General features: G+C 39.3%; 1 protein-coding gene and 1 long non-coding RNA gene across 2 annotated transcripts in view; one reads left to right on the top strand and one right to left on the bottom strand.

Annotated features, from left to right (window-relative positions):
• Nucleotides 1-3,110: 3,110 nt before the first annotated feature.
• Nucleotides 3,111-4,917, bottom strand: LOC139434024 (uncharacterized). The gene is made up of 3 exons (XR_011643426.1): nt 4,808-4,917; nt 4,528-4,567; nt 3,111-4,211 (listed from the first exon to the last, which is right to left on the bottom strand). It is a non-coding gene; the product is annotated as an uncharacterized lncRNA (long non-coding RNA).
• Nucleotides 4,918-9,348: 4,431 nt separating this feature from the next.
• The window catches only part of kitlga (kit ligand a), a 28,782-nt gene continuing 21,174 nt past the window's right edge, over nt 9,349-16,956 (top strand). The window contains exon 1 of the mRNA XM_034085986.1: nt 9,349-9,644. Within this exon, the coding sequence (XP_033941877.1) occupies nt 9,630-9,644 (15 nt within the window). The 5' untranslated portion in view covers nt 9,349-9,629. The remainder of the gene's footprint in view (nt 9,645-16,956) is intronic.

Genomic DNA, 16,956 nt, shown 5'->3' with positions numbered 1-16,956 from the left:
TATGGCTATGACGCCCATAATGCTAAACGGGAGCAAATGTTAAAAGGGGACCCAATTATCCCAGTGGTGGGATAACCGAAGCTAACCGGAGCCGTAGCTAGCCCTTTGCGGCTCCGTTAGCTTCGGCCAGCGGCGGAGCCCGGCGTTATAACTGGAGATCAAGGAATGCAGCGAAACGCGGACTTGGTTCGCCTGCAGCCCGCTATAGTATTAGCTAAAGAAATGATGTTGAACAAGTCTTATTAAGCTGAACATCGCCACAATTGTTCTGCTATGTATCGGTATTTATTTTATTTTATTAACGTGTGAATGACAAGCATTAAGAATAACAACAAATAGCTATTTATCTTGCATATTGTCTCGTTTGATTATGAATGTAACGTTTATATAGTGGAACTACACTGTTTTATCAAAACCAAAGTGCCACGCAGTAACTTGGTAGGCCCATGCATGTATTTCAGCAGGAAATGTGCAACCTAGATTACATTTACCAACACAGACTATATAGAAATATTTGTAAAAGTTGTTCATGCGTTACTAAGTGAATATGGCATTAACCCTCCTGTTGTCTTTGGGTCGGTTTTCATGTATTTTTGAATAAAGGTTTCCTTTAGGTGATCCAGACAGGCTGGACCAGTGGGTGCTGAACATCCGGAGGAATACATGGACCCCCAACGTTTCTTCTCGCCTGTGCAGTGAACACTTTGAGAGTCATCCCTTCAGCACGGACTCATGGGTACAGATCCTTTTAAAAAAAAAAAAAATAACTTGGTTCCATTTGTGAGTGTAAATTGTTGTTACTAATTAAATACATGTTATACATCATACAATGCTAAATAATTGTTATGGCACAGCTTGCACATCAGTGATAAGTAATGTTCTTTTGATTAAAGGCCAAATTAAGATTTAGCCAGTTAAGTAAAGAAACATAGAAATCGATTTATTTGCAAACCATCACATTTCTCTTCAATTTATGCAAAGACTCTTTATCATAGATAGAGAATTGCCATTTCCCCCCACATACTCTATGTTAAAAACAGATGAATTATATTACCATTTTTTACATTATTTTAATAGCAACATTCATTCATCTGTTGTCATCTTATAACTTATTTATCTTAACAGCTATCACTGTAAAAAAAAAAATGATTTAAGTTAATTTTACTATACAATATTTATCTCTACATTCTGTTCTTGCATATGTCTTATTATATTTACGTGTATATAGATTTCTGCCTGCACTAATTTATTATTCTTAATTTAATTTAGAATTTATTTGATTGTTTTATGTCTTATATAACTATGTTGCATTGTTGGAGGAGCTCGGGACAGATGATTTGCATTGCCATTCCTACACTGTAGCCTATGTGCATATGACATAAATCCTTTGAATCTGAATCTTGGAAACACGTAATTGTTGAATAGATTAACTGCATAGTTAACATGTTGGCCCTCTATTGTCTTTTATAATGCACTCTTACATTTAAAACAACATTATTCAAAAGAAAGTTGAATATCTACAGACCTCAAAAAGTTATTTTATATGTTTTTGTTTATTATTTTTATTAGGGAAGGAGAAAAACACTGCAGTGCCCACCATTTTCTATTTCACCAATGGCAAAGAACAACAGCCTGGAAGGAGAAGCAGGTGAGTAGCAATGACGAGGTAAGTGACACTCCTAGTTCGCCTGTTAATAGTAATGAGGAGGTTGCAGATGTAGACCATGGTAGTGGTGAAAACAGTCTTGCTGCTGATCAGAGCAATATCATTATGATACAAGGCACACCTGAAGAAGCCTTTGTTGTTCCACATGTGGAGCGTAATGACATTCCAACAGTCAATGCTTGTGAGGAGGGTGTTGGTTTGGGTAGCAGCAGCCAACAAACAAAACAAATTGGAAAACAGGCAGACTCCGCCTCTGTTCACTCTTACACTTGGGCTTTAAACTAAGACGGGTCATACTGAATAGTTTGTGCACACATTTCTAACATGTGATCTTTCTTTCATGTAGGACGCTTGAGGGAAGTTGCAATGCCTCGGCCAATGGGATGTCTTCTCCACGTGAAAGAGATTGAAGGCATCATTTATAACTTGAGACAATTTTCCAAAAGTTATGACTTGTATTGGCTTAGATGGTAATGGATTACATCTAACACAAATCAAGATCGTATAGAAAAAAATGAAAGTGTAATCCTTAGATACATAGGAAGAGATGTAATCGGATTAGTTTTACTTTTTTTAATAATAGGGAAACTCAGGATTACAATCTTATTCAAAACCTAAAAAGAGCATATATATGTAAAATGATCAAATGGTATCTCTTCTCTGGAAGCGGTGCTGTTCTGTAGGCTAATACTAATTGTGAATCTATACACCTACTGCCTGAATCTGCTTTATGGTATTATATTATACATTTTAAGTAAAAAAAATCATATTAATATTTCTTCTCTCCTGTGTTTATTTGCATTGCATTTGATATTGAGGTAATCCAAAACAAAAATAATCACAAAGTTATCACGTTACATTACTTTTATATCTTGACACTCACATGAAGTTACTGGTTGTGTTTTTGGCAAGTAGCCCTCCCAACCCTGTACATAAGTTATATCATTTTAATTACTGATACAGTTGTTGCACATCTTTAATTTATTTTCTCGTGTACTTAAGTCATAAAATGATTCGAAACCTTTACTTTTCATAAAATGCAAGATGTAACTTTCAATGTGGCTTTATCACATTTTCAATGTAAATAGATCTGATTAAATAAAGAGTAAAAGCACAATCTTAAATGTTGACAGTTATCATTTGCCTATGCTTATTGTTAATGTAGTGGTGTTATAAACAAAATGTTGTCCTAAAGGAAATTAAGATGTTTTTTATTTGTTGATAAAAGATTTAAAGTTGATGCTCACAACATGTGGGAACATTTATGGAGAAAAATGTTTCTATTGTAAAACAAATATTTATCTGCATACTGAACAAAACTCTCTAAAAGGTATTATCTTCTGTGACGTTACGACCCTGTAGGGATTGTGGGTATTTCACTTCATAATTACATTCTATGGTATGCTTATGACATTGATGCCAAAATACATGGGATTAGGGGAGACCTTCCTGTTGTTTGCATTGTCATGATAAATGACAGCGTAGTATTCATTGTCAAGATTTGTGTTTTTAAACTTGGGACTCTTTTCAGACTGCTCCGGCTTGGGAAAAGATTTGAGCCTTAATTTGTAATGTTTTCTGTATTGTATGGTAAGCTTATCCTTTCATTTGATAGTCCCATTTGGATGTGATAGCTAACATTTTCAGTAAGCAGTAGACAAAAGAAGTGAAAATATGAATGTAATTTATTTTCAATATTTACATAAATACAGAATTATTTTAACAAATCAAATAACAAAAAACATCATAACAAATACAAAATAAAAGGTTTGACAGACAGCCATGCCCAGCATGGGCCTGGAGAGCTGCAGAGTCCAATGGGGGTAAGAGGGGGGGGGTGGGATGTGGGGAAGAGGAAGAGCAGCCATGTTAACAGTGTTATGGCTACAGATGTAATATCTAACTCAACATTAGCCATGACAGTCTGGGCTTAGCAAGGGCCTTAGAATACATACTCTAAAGGCCAAATCCAAAGACAGTGATACTGACATTTTAGCAGTTCACAGTCTTTGGAGGTGGTCTTTCAGGCAATTGGCTAGTGACTTAAAAAAAATATAATTTCCCCTAGGGGTGAAATGAACTCCATCTCGCAAAAACAGCCCAGGACTGTCATGTCTAATGTTGGAGTGGTCAACAATGGCACCATTTAGGCTATGAACAAAAGTAGCCATAACACTGTTAACAAACTTCCGGGCCTTGTCAATTTTGACAGGATTTGCACCAGCCCTCCACCGGCGCCTCTGGGAGAGCATGATCTTCAAGCCAGGGTGCCGATGGTGAAGCTGGTCCAGGTCCTCCTTCATCTGGTTCAGCAACTGAACACTGGGCACATCCCCCAAGTCATTGCCGCCACAGTGGATGAGGAGGACATCCGGGACTGCTCTTCCTCGCAGGGAGTAGGAAAAGAAAGGGAGGACACCTCTCCAGCGCAGTCCACCCCAACCGAACCAGCACACCCTCAGGTCGAGGCCAAGGTTGCTGCTGATGGTCTCTGTAGCTCTCTGGGCTCCACGCCGGACATAGCTCCCGATTATCCATACAGTCACTATGGGAGGAAAATAAATGAGAGTAACAAATGCTTCAGATCATGAGGAATATCAAATAAAGGGTTGCTCATTTTGTTCCTTTGACAATAACATACAAAATAACTATGAAATCACACCTGTATGGTTAAAAGTAACAAGAGAGCAAAACCTCAAAAAACAGATTAACAGCACACAGTTTATATATATATATATATATATATTTATATACTGTGTGCTGTTTATCTACAATTGTGCATACATGTATATGTATAGTATGTTTGTGTGTAATGTCAACCATCTGAAGTCCTGTAAAGTAAGCCAGGACCATCAACTTACAGGTTGTGCAGTTTGGCGTGGATCTTCTTTTTTCTTAATTCTGAAATAAATAAAAATGGTTTAATCAATATAAAAGCACCTTTCTTTTTCTACAGTCATATTTCATTAATCACATTTAATTCACGCAACACTGGCCATATCTCTGCTAGTTTACAAAGTTTAGTTACAAATGACATTTATATTAGAAAAACGGTGAAGCACTTAAAAAACATAGTATAGTGTAGGTTCAAGAACCTTTAAATCAAAAGGACAAGTTTTGTAAAGTTACAGGGTATCTTACCTTCAGAATATGCCGGGAACGAGGAGCAGTGACCGCAAGCTGGGTTGTTAGCATAGGTTGTTAGCTTAATACTGAATAGAGCATGTTAGCTTAGCTTCTTAGCCTGAGCTAGGTCTGGATCGTCACGCTCGGTGGCAGCAGGTCCCGCCCTGTCCCACCTCGGCTCCGCCTCAGCACCGCCTCTTTGCCCTTATTTGGAGCAGGCGGGAGAAGGCGGGAGTTAGACTCTGACGTCGCTGTCGAGCCGTTAGTGGCCGACTCCGCCTACTAAGGGCTTCACGGCAACTCTGCAGAATCCTATGGGTGACGTCACGGACCCTACGTCCATTTATATATACAGTCTATGGTTTTGGCTGAATTCTATTTCAAGTGCCGTAGCTCTGGCTGTCGGCCAGAAACCCGAAAACCATACATGATACGGCATGTTAGACAATAAGGCGTATTACTGTATTGACCAATGGAGAGAAAAAAACACAGCAACATAACACATAAATAAAACAAGGATAACTGTGACTTATTGTGTTTTTCAAACCTTGGTCCTCCCTAAAGAGATTTCTCCACTTTCTATAATTTTATTTTTTTAAATGATAGTCAACTGTAGATGTTTACAATATAGTAAGTTAGGAATTTCATGAAAAACTATTATTACTTTATTTATTTTGTGTTTGTCGTGGATTCAATCGAATATTGAAAAACTGATTTATGTAAAAAAATTACTTTTTCAGTTTTATGTTTACCTTAAAATTACAAAGAAATATCTTAAAGTCTTATAATGTTATTACACTTTTATATTACGAGTTACATATTTAATCACAGATAATATTTTTAATTTACGTACATCTGCATATATTTTCTGAAAGTGCAAAAATGAAATAAATGTTATTTGTTGTTATTGTCAAAATACTTAAAATAATGTTTTGGGTTGTTAATTTATAGTTCATCTGTAATTTTACAGGATTTACAGGAAGTTATTTAAAAAAACATGATAATTACTATAAAAAATGTGTTATTTCCTGTAAAATTAGGATATTTTTTTACGGTGTATAGAATGTCTCCAAATCTTCCAGACGGCTTGAGAAGTAGGCTGCAGGACACATGCCGGTTAGAATAATCTATTCTGCACATGTGCAATGCTGCACAATTCAAATGTTACAGTAATGGGTTGGATTTTGAGTGCAGTGCTTTAGTGTGATATAATAGTTAAAGTGGACCTATCATCCTATATTTGAAAAATATATTGTAGGGCCATCCATCCATCTTCTCCCGCTTACCCGTGGTCGGGTCTCGGGGGTATCAGTTCCAGCAGAGAGCCCCACACTTCCTTTCCCCTCATCAACCAGCTCTGACTGGGGGGTCCCAAGGCGCTCCCAGGCCAGTGAAGAGATATAATTCCTCCACCTGGTCCTAGGTCTACCCCTTGGTCTCCTCCCAGCTGGACGTGCCTGGAACACCTCCCTAGGGAAGCCCCCAGGTGGCATCCTAACTAGGTACCACCTCAACTGGCTCCTTTCGAGGTGAAGGAGGAGCGGTTCAACTCCGAGTCCCTCCCGGATGACTGGACTTCTCACCTTATCCCTAAGGGAGACGCCAGCCACCCTGCGGAGAAAACCCATCTCGGCCGCTATTTCTGAAACAGTATGGCGCTCAAATGCCTTTTCTCTAGCGGGTTTATCACAAGGTGAGTTCTTTTTTTTATTTCTTGCTTTTTAAACACATGTGCTCTCCAGTACAGGTTAGCTCTGAGTGTTAGCGAGAATTACTAATGTAAACAAAGACGAGATTACGTCCAAAACACGTCAGGCATTGTTTCTGATAGCAATTTTCTGTGGGTCCGCTGCCGATGTGACGTCAGATCGGATGGACACCTCACAGCGGATGGAAATCTGGATCAGCTCCGTTGTTCCCCGTTTTTAGAGATGTGGGTACGGAGGAAAAGAGAGAGGGTTTTATTTTCTGACGCTGCGTGAGTTCCCCGACACACCGGGGACACATGTTGATGTAGAAAAGACATTACAAAGTGCATTTTGCATGATAGGTCCCCTTTAAATGATGTGATATACAATATTACTGTAGTTGTATAGATATTTTGTTGTGATATTACAGGGGCTTTTGATTACAATATTTCTCTGTAATATGATACTCTTAAATGCTGTGAAATCCTTGCAATGTTTACAATGTTGTTGTGATATTACAAAATGTGATGTGATATTACAGAGGATTTTGATTGCAGTATTTTATTGTGAAATAATAGTTAAATGCTGTGAAATCCAAGGATACAGTCCTTTTTACATGCATGTGTTGCGATATTACAGGGGGCCTTGATTACAATATGTCACTGTAAAATAATACTGTTAAATGTTCTGAAATGCTGGTACAGTGTGGTGTTAATAATTGGAATGTTTCACTGCAGCTAAAGACAAGCCAAACTACTGAAGGTGAGTGTTCAGTGTGCGGCTGTGGCCATCAGGTGATCAAATGACTTGTGTTGCTGTAAGTTATACGTTAAGCAATATTGCATGATGCAACAAATATGATCTGAGTAAATGACTTATTTGTAATATATTGGCTTATTTATTTTTGTTTGATGCAATGGGTAAAATAGTCTTGCTATAGGCCTGTTTTAAGGATTAAAATAACAGCTGAAGCACAGTATTTAGTTATTTAATCTGTTAGTTGTTTATCACAAGGTGTGTCGTGATCGATGTGTTCCCCATGTCTGCAGTTACATCACATTTAGCTAACGCCGCTATCCAGAGATACTTCCAATGATTTGTCTTATTTCACATAAAAAAAGTATTAATATTATTTGTAATCTTTCAATCTTTAGTTATAAATGGAATACATTCCAAAAAGAATTGTTAATGTTAAAAACTTGGTTAAGGTTTTGTATACATTACGCTTGTAGCTCTCGCTCTCTCTGTGGCAGAGTGTGTTCACTGCACAGAACACATTGTTGATGATTTAACAGACAGATTAGATACTTGTGTTCATCCTTTATCAAACCATGTTTGTTTACTGAGGTTAAATGTAACGACATGCTGTTCAACCTGAATTAAACTGTGCATGCCGTGGAAGATGTCCACGTTTTGAATGTTTTCCTTTTATAGTTTTTGGCAGACTTTTGACATTTTATTGTGAAACTGTAAGGTTTTATAGATGCTGTTACTCACTCTGACTCATTCCTCCACTGAGTCACTCATTCACTAATGCTAGAAAAAGGAAAGGGTGGTGCAATTTCACAGTTCAAAGGTTTTTCATGTTAACTCCTTTTATGAATAGCTTTAGTGTAACCGTGTAAATAAAAATCCTACACACATGTAATTGTTTTATTTATTTTATATATAAACTGTCAGATTAACTTGCAATATACTTTGAGTTGAACAATTTAAATGCAACATGTTGTGCCGAAACACTGAGATACATCGTCTACAATAAAAGAAAAACAGATCAAATGTACTTTATATATCCTAAATTGGGTTGTTTAGTGGTTAGTTGCAGTGGCATGTTATCATGCATTACTAATGAACTCAAGAATATAATCAAATGAAAATGAAAATTGAATAAAAAATAAATTAAAAACACTTAGGCTTATAATAGAATAAAAGATTATTGAAGCAAAGAAGAGAATAATTAGGTAATAATAAGTGGTTTTATATCACTTTTCCTGATGCTCAAATAAAGAAAATAACAACAACATACATCAAAAGTCCTAAACCAAGTGGAAGAGGGAGAGGACGGGGTTATTTGATTTGAAAATGCATAGGGGACTTGTACTGATTTATTTAGTAAATCCATAGTGGCACAGAGAGTAAAACAGTATGTTTATGGTGATAAGATGATGGCGATCTTTTGATCTGCTCTAATTAAGATCATTTAAAGCTGTACATTTTTCAGGAAAGTCCAAATTCTCTGATTTTTGGTTCGAGGGAGATCGAGGGATCGAGGGAGAATGTCATTTATCGTTAGATGAAAACCCTGTTTGTTCACGAGAATCTGCAAACTGAAACAAGCTGTGGCACACGAGGTTAGAGTGTGTGCGTGTGTGGTGTGTGTGTGTGTGTGTGTGTGTGTGTGTGCGTGCGTGCGTGCGTGCGTGCGTGTGCGTCGCGTGTGTGTGTGTGTGTGTGTGTGTGTGTGTGTGTGTGTGTGTGTGTGTGTGTGTGTGTGTGTGTGTGTGTGTGTGTGTGTGTGTGTGAGTGTGAGAGTGAGAGTGAGAGTGAGAGAGAGAGGGGGTGCTGAACAGAACAAGAGCTCCTTTAAAGTAAAATAGTAAACGTTATGAGTTGCTTGTCTACTGAAATCACTTATTATTATAGGCCTATATAGTATTATATTATATATAACGTGGAATAAAGTCACACTCGATGCACACAAGGTCTGGTTCTGATCCGGATCGGTTTACACTCGCAGAAGTGGTTTTGGGGTGAACCTCTTCTTCACACTCCGCTCGTCAGAGGGCGGCTCTTTGACGGTTTCACGCATCGTTGTAAATGCTTAATGCCCTCCCTCCGCCGCTGCGAGCCCTCAGTGTCTGGATCTAAGCTGTAGATAGATGGGCTAGATGCCACACACCAGTCAGTTCGAGGTTGCAAAGGCTCAGAGTTTGATTCTTCCGTTTTTCTTATTTTTCTTCTTCTTCTTCTTCTTCTTCTGCTTCTTCTTCTTCTTCTACTTCTTCTTGGGGCTTTTTTCTCCTCTGCTTGGATACCACTGACTGAGGCATTGGATATGTGCACACAGGATGATGACAATCCCTTTCCTCCCCGTAGAAGTAAAATAAAATAGGCTTTCGCACACACTGGATTTACTCCTGTCGTTCCATATGAAGAAGCCACAAGTAAGTGATTGTTTACTCTTTGTTGTTTTCTTTACTTTGAGAAAATGAATGGCTCGCGCTGAGGCATGACGCACGGACACGTTGCTGCGAGTCGTTAAACTCAATCAGACAAACGAGTACTTGAACTTCACCTGTTTAAGCTTTTCTTTAATTCATATCGTGCACTTTAATAAATCGCCGTTTGGTTTAAATATCTGAATTCAAGGGACAGCGATCTTCCTTTTTCTCTCGGCGTTGCTTAATTGCCGAGCCAAGTTGTTAAGCATGCTTTCCCACTATATATTTTAGAGTTTTCCCAAAACAACCCACCTGTCCGGAGTTTATTCAGCGTGTCCACGTCTTCTTTTTTCGTTGGAAGCTCCTAATGCCTCTCCGATCAATACGTCTGTGTGTATTAACGACGCCAGTCTGAGAGCCGGTTGCAACTTGCGTAACTGTATTTATTCTTCAAATGATTGCATTTTATAATCGTGAGACAGGAAGATGTTCAGCTTTTTACCTGCTGAGCATCAATATGGATATCTCCAAGAAGATATAATGTATGCACATTTCCAGGCTGCCACAAACTATCATTTGTATATTAAGCTAGCTATAATATGAGGTCAGGGTGTCCGTTTTTTTTAGTCTTTCTTAATATATTTCTGTTTGTATCGGTGGAACTCGTATTTAACCATGAATATATCATCATCCTCCGGTTCTGGCTCCTCTGCATTGGGAGCTCTGCCCGAGTGCCTCTGAAGGGTCAGACTCTGACTGCAAGCTGTGACTCCATAATCTCTGTCCTCTGACCTAGCTGTTCTTAAACTGTACAAATTGAAGACTAACGACTTTACTTTACAACAATTCTACCTGACAGCAGCTGTGATTTGTGGCGTAGGTACGCATGGAAGGTTTGATCCTTAATCCACACCAGCCGAGTGGTCACTTTAAATTAAGGGCAGCCGATTTATACTGGTGGGAGAAAACCCCAGATTTGAAGTGAAAACAGACTTTTCTTTATTTAAGCAACATTGTACATGTAGGCTTTACTGTACGCCAACTAAATTTAGGCCGGTTTAACCTGCATTACATCCCCCGGGCTGTTAGACCAAACCCTGCAGGTTTCTGCCTAATCCCTGCCTCACTCCGAATGACAATTTAAGCTCCTTGAAATGATTTAACCGGATGAAAAAATATAAGAGCATGAAACATTAATACTGATTTGACAGGGTGGATGTGTGTGGGAATGTAAGTCTTTGATGTTTCCTGGAGGAAGGGTGGGCATTTCTGCATCCCTGCCGGTGTTAATCATCCTCCGAGCAAACTTTCCTTTATGCTTTCATAATGAAATGATAGTGTGAGCAGCGCCTGCAGGCTCCTTTAACTGACACCTTTCATCTGCAACTTGCTGTCTGTGCCACACTGTCGCTCATGGATTCACGTGCGGAAAATGCATAGGGAACTTGTACTGATTTATTTAGTAAATCCATAGTGGCACAGAGAGCAAAACAGTATGTTTATGGTGATAAGATGATGGGAATATCTCTGTTATATGTAATAAGGTTTTGATCCGCTCTCATTAAGATCATTTAAAGCTGTACATTTTTCAGGAAAGTCCAAATTCTCTGATTCTTGTTTCTTAAATGTGAGGCGTTCCGGTTTCCTTACGCAGTATAATGAAGAAATTGTCAGCAAAACAAGATATTTGAGGAGAACATTTTAAGCTTTTGGAAACAAAACTTTCACTTTTTTCTGACATTCGATAGACCAAACGAGAACAATGTGATCGAGGGAGACTGTCATTTATCGTTAGATGAAAACCCTGTTTGTTCACGAGAATCTGCAAACTGAAACAAGCTGTGGCACACGAGGTTAGAGAGAGAGAGAGAGAGAGAGAGAGAGAGAGAGAGAGTGTGTGTGTGTGTGTGTGTGTGTGTGTGTGTGTGTGTGTGTGTGTGTGTGTGTGTGTGTGTGTGTGTGTGTGTGTGTGTGTGTGTGTGTGTGTGTGTGTGTGTGTGGGGGGCGTGTGTGGGGGTGTGTGTGGGGGGGTGTGTGTGTACTAGCGTTACTATACTTGTGGGGACCTACATCTGTTTACATAGTCACGTGTGGGGACTCGCCTCCCTTATGGGGACAAATTGGAGGTCCCCATGAGGGGGATCATTAATTTTAGGGTGAAGACTTGGTTAGGTTTAGGTTAAGGTTAAGGGTAAGGGTAAGGGTAAGGGTTAGGGTTAGGCATGTGTTGGTTAAGGTTAAGGCTAGGATAAGTCTCCAGGAAATGCATGTCAGTCATTGTAATGTCCCCTGAAGCGATGTATACATGGTATGTGTGTGTGTGTGTGTGTGTGTGTGTGTGTGTGTGTGTGTGTGTGTGTGTGTGTGTGTGTGTGTGTGTGTGTGTGTGTGTGTGTGTGTGTGTGTGTGTGTGTGTGTGTGTGTGTGTGTGTGTGTGTGTGTGTGTGTGTGTGTGTGTGTGTGTGTGTGTGTGTGTGTGAGTGAGAAAGTGGGAAGTATGTTGAGACCTTCACACCTTCACAGAACATTTAACACCAGTAGGGAGAGCTGGTTTTCTAAAGCCTGCTCAGTTTGGAAAGACGAGTTAATCAGGTCTTTGCTGGGGTAATTGTTGTTTTTCAGCAGACATCGTGTCTGGGGCCTCCTCCTCCTAAACAGGGACAACGATGTGCTAAAGTATGTTGCCACTGATCTCTCTGATGATATATAGCTCGTTGGCTCATCCAGGAGAAGTGACACACGGCAGGTGAAAGGCAGCTTAAGCAACAGGATGAGTTACACACACATGTAGTCCATCCAGAGGGGCCAACCTCTCACACAGGCTGTAAATCCACAGGCCAACTTTTAATAGGCTCGTTTTGCTTCTGCTTTATCGTCGTGGTCAATTACCCCGCATGCAACATGAGAATCCCCAGGAGTAAACCAGACCCCTGCAGGGAACCTTCATAGTTTCAAATGTAAAAGATGCAAGTAGGGTTATAACGGTAAGTAAGAGCATAAGGCAAAGCGTGCATATGTCTCAGACACGAGGTGGGCGTTGTGGCACGGAGCGAGTCGGTCACTTCCAGTAGTCACACCTGCATGAATCACATGAACCCAATTTGATTATAAAAACAAGATGTTGTGTCGTCGTCTAATTTTGTTCTGTAGCTTTTGCGGTTTTGTCTGAAGTGTACATCTTGCTGTTGTATCATCCTACGACTGTTGAGAATAAACATGTTAAATATTAAGAAATGTATAGACAAAGAAGATATTGATTACCTTGGTCCAGTCGAAACATCCCAGGTACCACTTTTCTCTTTCAAATACATCCCAAATTGGATCAGAAATTAAAAACACATTTATAAATGGACTGAGGGCGACATATGGGGGAAATAATCAAATTCAAACATTTTGTATCCAAATATCTTAATAAAATGGTTGCCACAACATTGTGGTATCGATGCTCTCAAGTACGTGGAAAAAGCCAAATAATACAACAGATGGAGTTCAGAAAATGTACTTTTGCTTTACTGTAAACGAGGAAAATAAACATGTATATATAAATCTATTCTCATAATATCAATATATTCTCTTTGAAAAGCCTTAAATCTGCAAATCCAGCCTCAGGATAATGATATTTCTAAGTAGTGTAAAGTAATCAGCTGCAGGAAAGCTTCCTCTAAATAGGATATACTAAAACATGGTGTATGTCTCTTTGCGTTCGGTGCATTTCCCTGTGACCAGTTATTAATCACCGTCTCATTCCTATGCCGATATATGAGCAGCTCGCCTCGTGATGAATGCTCTTTTGTCGCTGCCGCATATCAAATGAACTCTATGACTCATGTTTTAGTCACAAGATCACATCTGGCTGCACATCTTTCTCGTTAAATGAGATTTAACACTGCCCCAATACTTTCCAAGAGATAAACGTTGTTGTTCACATTCAGGTGATGCTATGTGCATGTTGGTGTTTTTATGGCCGTATCATTATAAAACACTAATGGATGACTGTTCTTCCGCTCGACTAATTAAACCTCAAGCTGTCCTGTAATTAAAATGTCCACTTAATATTCTGTAAGTTTGAACAATGTACTCATGCTCATCGGAAATGCTGCAGTACACGATAACAAAGGTTGTGTTGGGGTCGTGGACGTTCAGTAATATTGATCATGGCGTTGGTCAAACTAAACTCATTTGGTTTGGTTTTGAGACAATGCGTTCTTGGAAGGCTGAATACATGAAGTATTAGCTCACATATTCATTTGATATTATCCAGGTGGTAGCTCAGAGTCTCAAACAAATACTAAACCTCCAACAGCAATAAAAACAAGACGAAATACATTACAAAACAAGGTTTCATCACTAATGGAATAAGCCAATGGCGATGTTTTCGATCCAAAGCCTGCACAGAATTAAGAGGCCCCTGTCCTTTGCACTCAAATCTGATGTGTTCAAGGAGTTGATAAAGATCCAATTTAAAGCAACATTTTGTTTCAATAGTCCCGGAAAGTTCAGTCTTTCCCAATGTCTTTCGTTATGTTGCGGTAAAGGTTTGTCTTTGCACAGACTTTTTATTAAGACCGTTAAAGCATGCAGAACAAAACCAACAAAGGGAACATTTGGTTTAAAGGATGTTTTCTTCCTGTCACACAGCCCAGACCTCGTGCCCTGAGCATTTCATGTTTTGCTTGGAATAGAAGTTCACTGTTGCAGATCCAGGGGGAAAGACAGTCTGCAGTCATTGTGCCCTGTGACGCCCAGGATAACTTCAGTATTCGGGGCCTTTTCATCTTGACCTGCAAGCTTGAAATTAACCGTTGGATCGGATCAAGGATTTATTATGTTGTGGCTAGTGTCATGTGAATGCGAACATTAGTGGGGGAAATCACTGTCACAAGGACGCAGAACTCGACCGCAGCCTGGATGATGGGTCTGTTCTGTGGGCTGAAGGCAAGTGTGAAGCAGAAATCACGGCGATACATTTATCAGAGGCAATTAACAGCACTTCACACAACAACCGCACATTTGGTCTCCTCTGAACTGAAGTGTCAAACATTTCCCCAGTTGCTACTTATTATGATTATTACATTTGGAGCAAATCAGGATTTTTTTTCTCTTCTTTTTGATTCATGAACGTCTTAAAATCTCTTTATTATTTAATTTTGACAGTAATATTGCTGTATGTAGTAAATACTGAGCAAGGAAGACACAACAAACTTTGATGATTTATTATAACCAAAATCCAACCACCATGACTTTCTGGTTTTCTCTTTTTTGTGTCATTTTAAATGTAACAGCAATGGGTTTTAGTTTGTCTGAGTGTGGGATATAGGAAATTGCACTTTTAAAGAAGAAACCAATTATAGTTTTCGTGCTGTGTGTTTTCTAACTCTTCTTAGAGTGATACATTTATCTAATTTTCAGTTTCTTTGAATAAAAACAAGTGCATCCCTTGAAGGAGAGTGCAGCCACTTACGTTTACATCTGGCAACCCCTTGAAGGGTTAATTTAAATACTCTCCTCTGCTGTATTCTCGTGTGAAATGAAACAGAATATGACAACGTCGTATTTTGTGGTCTATTCTTTGTCCAAAAAACACAAGGACAGAGTGGGAAGCTTTGGTCCCACAGTGCTTACTTATCATAAACCTCTTTCCCTTCACCCCTCCGTCATTTGATCATTCCGAAAACATCACATTTAAAAATTAGGCCTCTTTGCACTCTTATGGGCTTGTGATAATGTATTTAAATGCACTGGATAAACTATCAAATCGATGGTAGTCAAGCAAATCCGAAAAAAGTCTGTTTTGGTTGGTCCTTGGATGGCTGACATTGAGGCTTTTTAGGGATTTTGCAGCGTAACCACATCTTTCAAAGTATTTCTAAGAAGCTGTGGATTTGACCCGCAGTCACACCCTTTCAGAATGTAATATCCCCCTAGAGGCTTAAGGATATCAACGTAAAGTAGAAACAGACAACTTTTCAGCCCTACTTAGGCATCCCCGACAGATATTTGACTTGTCAACTCTCTGGGGGCGGCCCTACTGTTTTGGTTGCGCAATGGTTGACACACAAGCTGGTAATGGAGCCTCCATTTCCCCTAAAGATCATACCTGGAGGCAGACAGAAATGTATATTAAAGCAAGGCCTCAATGGAATCTAAATGTCAATTGTTTTAATATTCTACAGGCGCTACTTTGTGCAATCGACATTTACGTCTAAGCTTAAAAACATGTAAATATGATCAAATGTTATTCAATGTTCGCTTTTGAACCTCTGTGCAGCCGTCTGCTGTCAAGTGGATGACATTTGAAGTTGTGACATGATTAGTGGATGACTTCATCCTTTCTGTAAAGAAACGTCACACTTAATTAGGAGACTCATCGCACCGTGGTCGTTCTATGCGTGCTCAGAGGCCTCAGGTCTTTGCGAATGGCTTTTTGCCTTACATCTGCATAAGTTCGAGGTGCATGCGTATTTGGGATGTGTGAAGTCATTTTAAGAATGAACCGTCCCAGTGTGTCAGAGCATCTGTTCCTGGGGGCATTCAGATGGGCTTTATTCGTCTCATGTGTGCAGAGGTCTAGGGAATTGGCATTTCCACATGATCAGTTCTTCCTCGAGATAAGAGGAGAGGCCACAAAGGCATGTATTAATCATATCTGCTGTTCACATGGGTGCACGTGGGTTTTTCCGTGAACCCATTGCTCTTAGTTTGACATGTTTTATTGTTAACTGTTTGTGTCAAAGATTGTTAACTGGTTTAGCATGCCTGGGCTTGTGAATGTATATATTTTATCAATCTACTGCTCATCTTGTTTTTTGTTTTTATTCAAGACTCAATTAGATCTCAGCCTTAACCGCTCTTTTAAACAAATAAGTGAAAGTACTTCAATTCTATCTAGGAACAAGCAGTCATTTTGGGAAATGTTAGGATTTAAATTAGAGAGTCTCGTATACAAATAAAGTTTAAACTTGAGGACGAATTCAAGGCTAGATCTTATTGCTTGATAACTTTTTACTGAGGAAGAAGATAGGTTACTTCTTAAGTGGCTGGCTGGAAGATTCATTTCCGTCTGACTCAACCCCCATTGCAGTCGTGGTTGAGTCCATTACCAGAAGCAAAACAAAACCTTTACTTCCTGTCTTCAAAAACGGTGTCAGGCATATGTTGCTGATCAGAAGGACCGATGATGCGCCTCGTGGGATCAAAGCACACGGCATAATAGACTTTGGTATTTGAATAACTGGTCCACAATGAGCTGGTTAAAATCAGCCATTACTGTCATGCATATCCGGGAATGACTCACAAGATCAAAACGGCAATGATT

The sequence above is a fragment of the Pseudochaenichthys georgianus genome, chromosome 6, assembly GCF_902827115.2.
Source record: "Pseudochaenichthys georgianus chromosome 6, fPseGeo1.2, whole genome shotgun sequence".
Taxonomy (NCBI): Eukaryota; Metazoa; Chordata; class Actinopteri; order Perciformes; family Channichthyidae; genus Pseudochaenichthys; species Pseudochaenichthys georgianus.
This window is presented reverse-complemented; position numbering and strand designations above follow the sequence as displayed.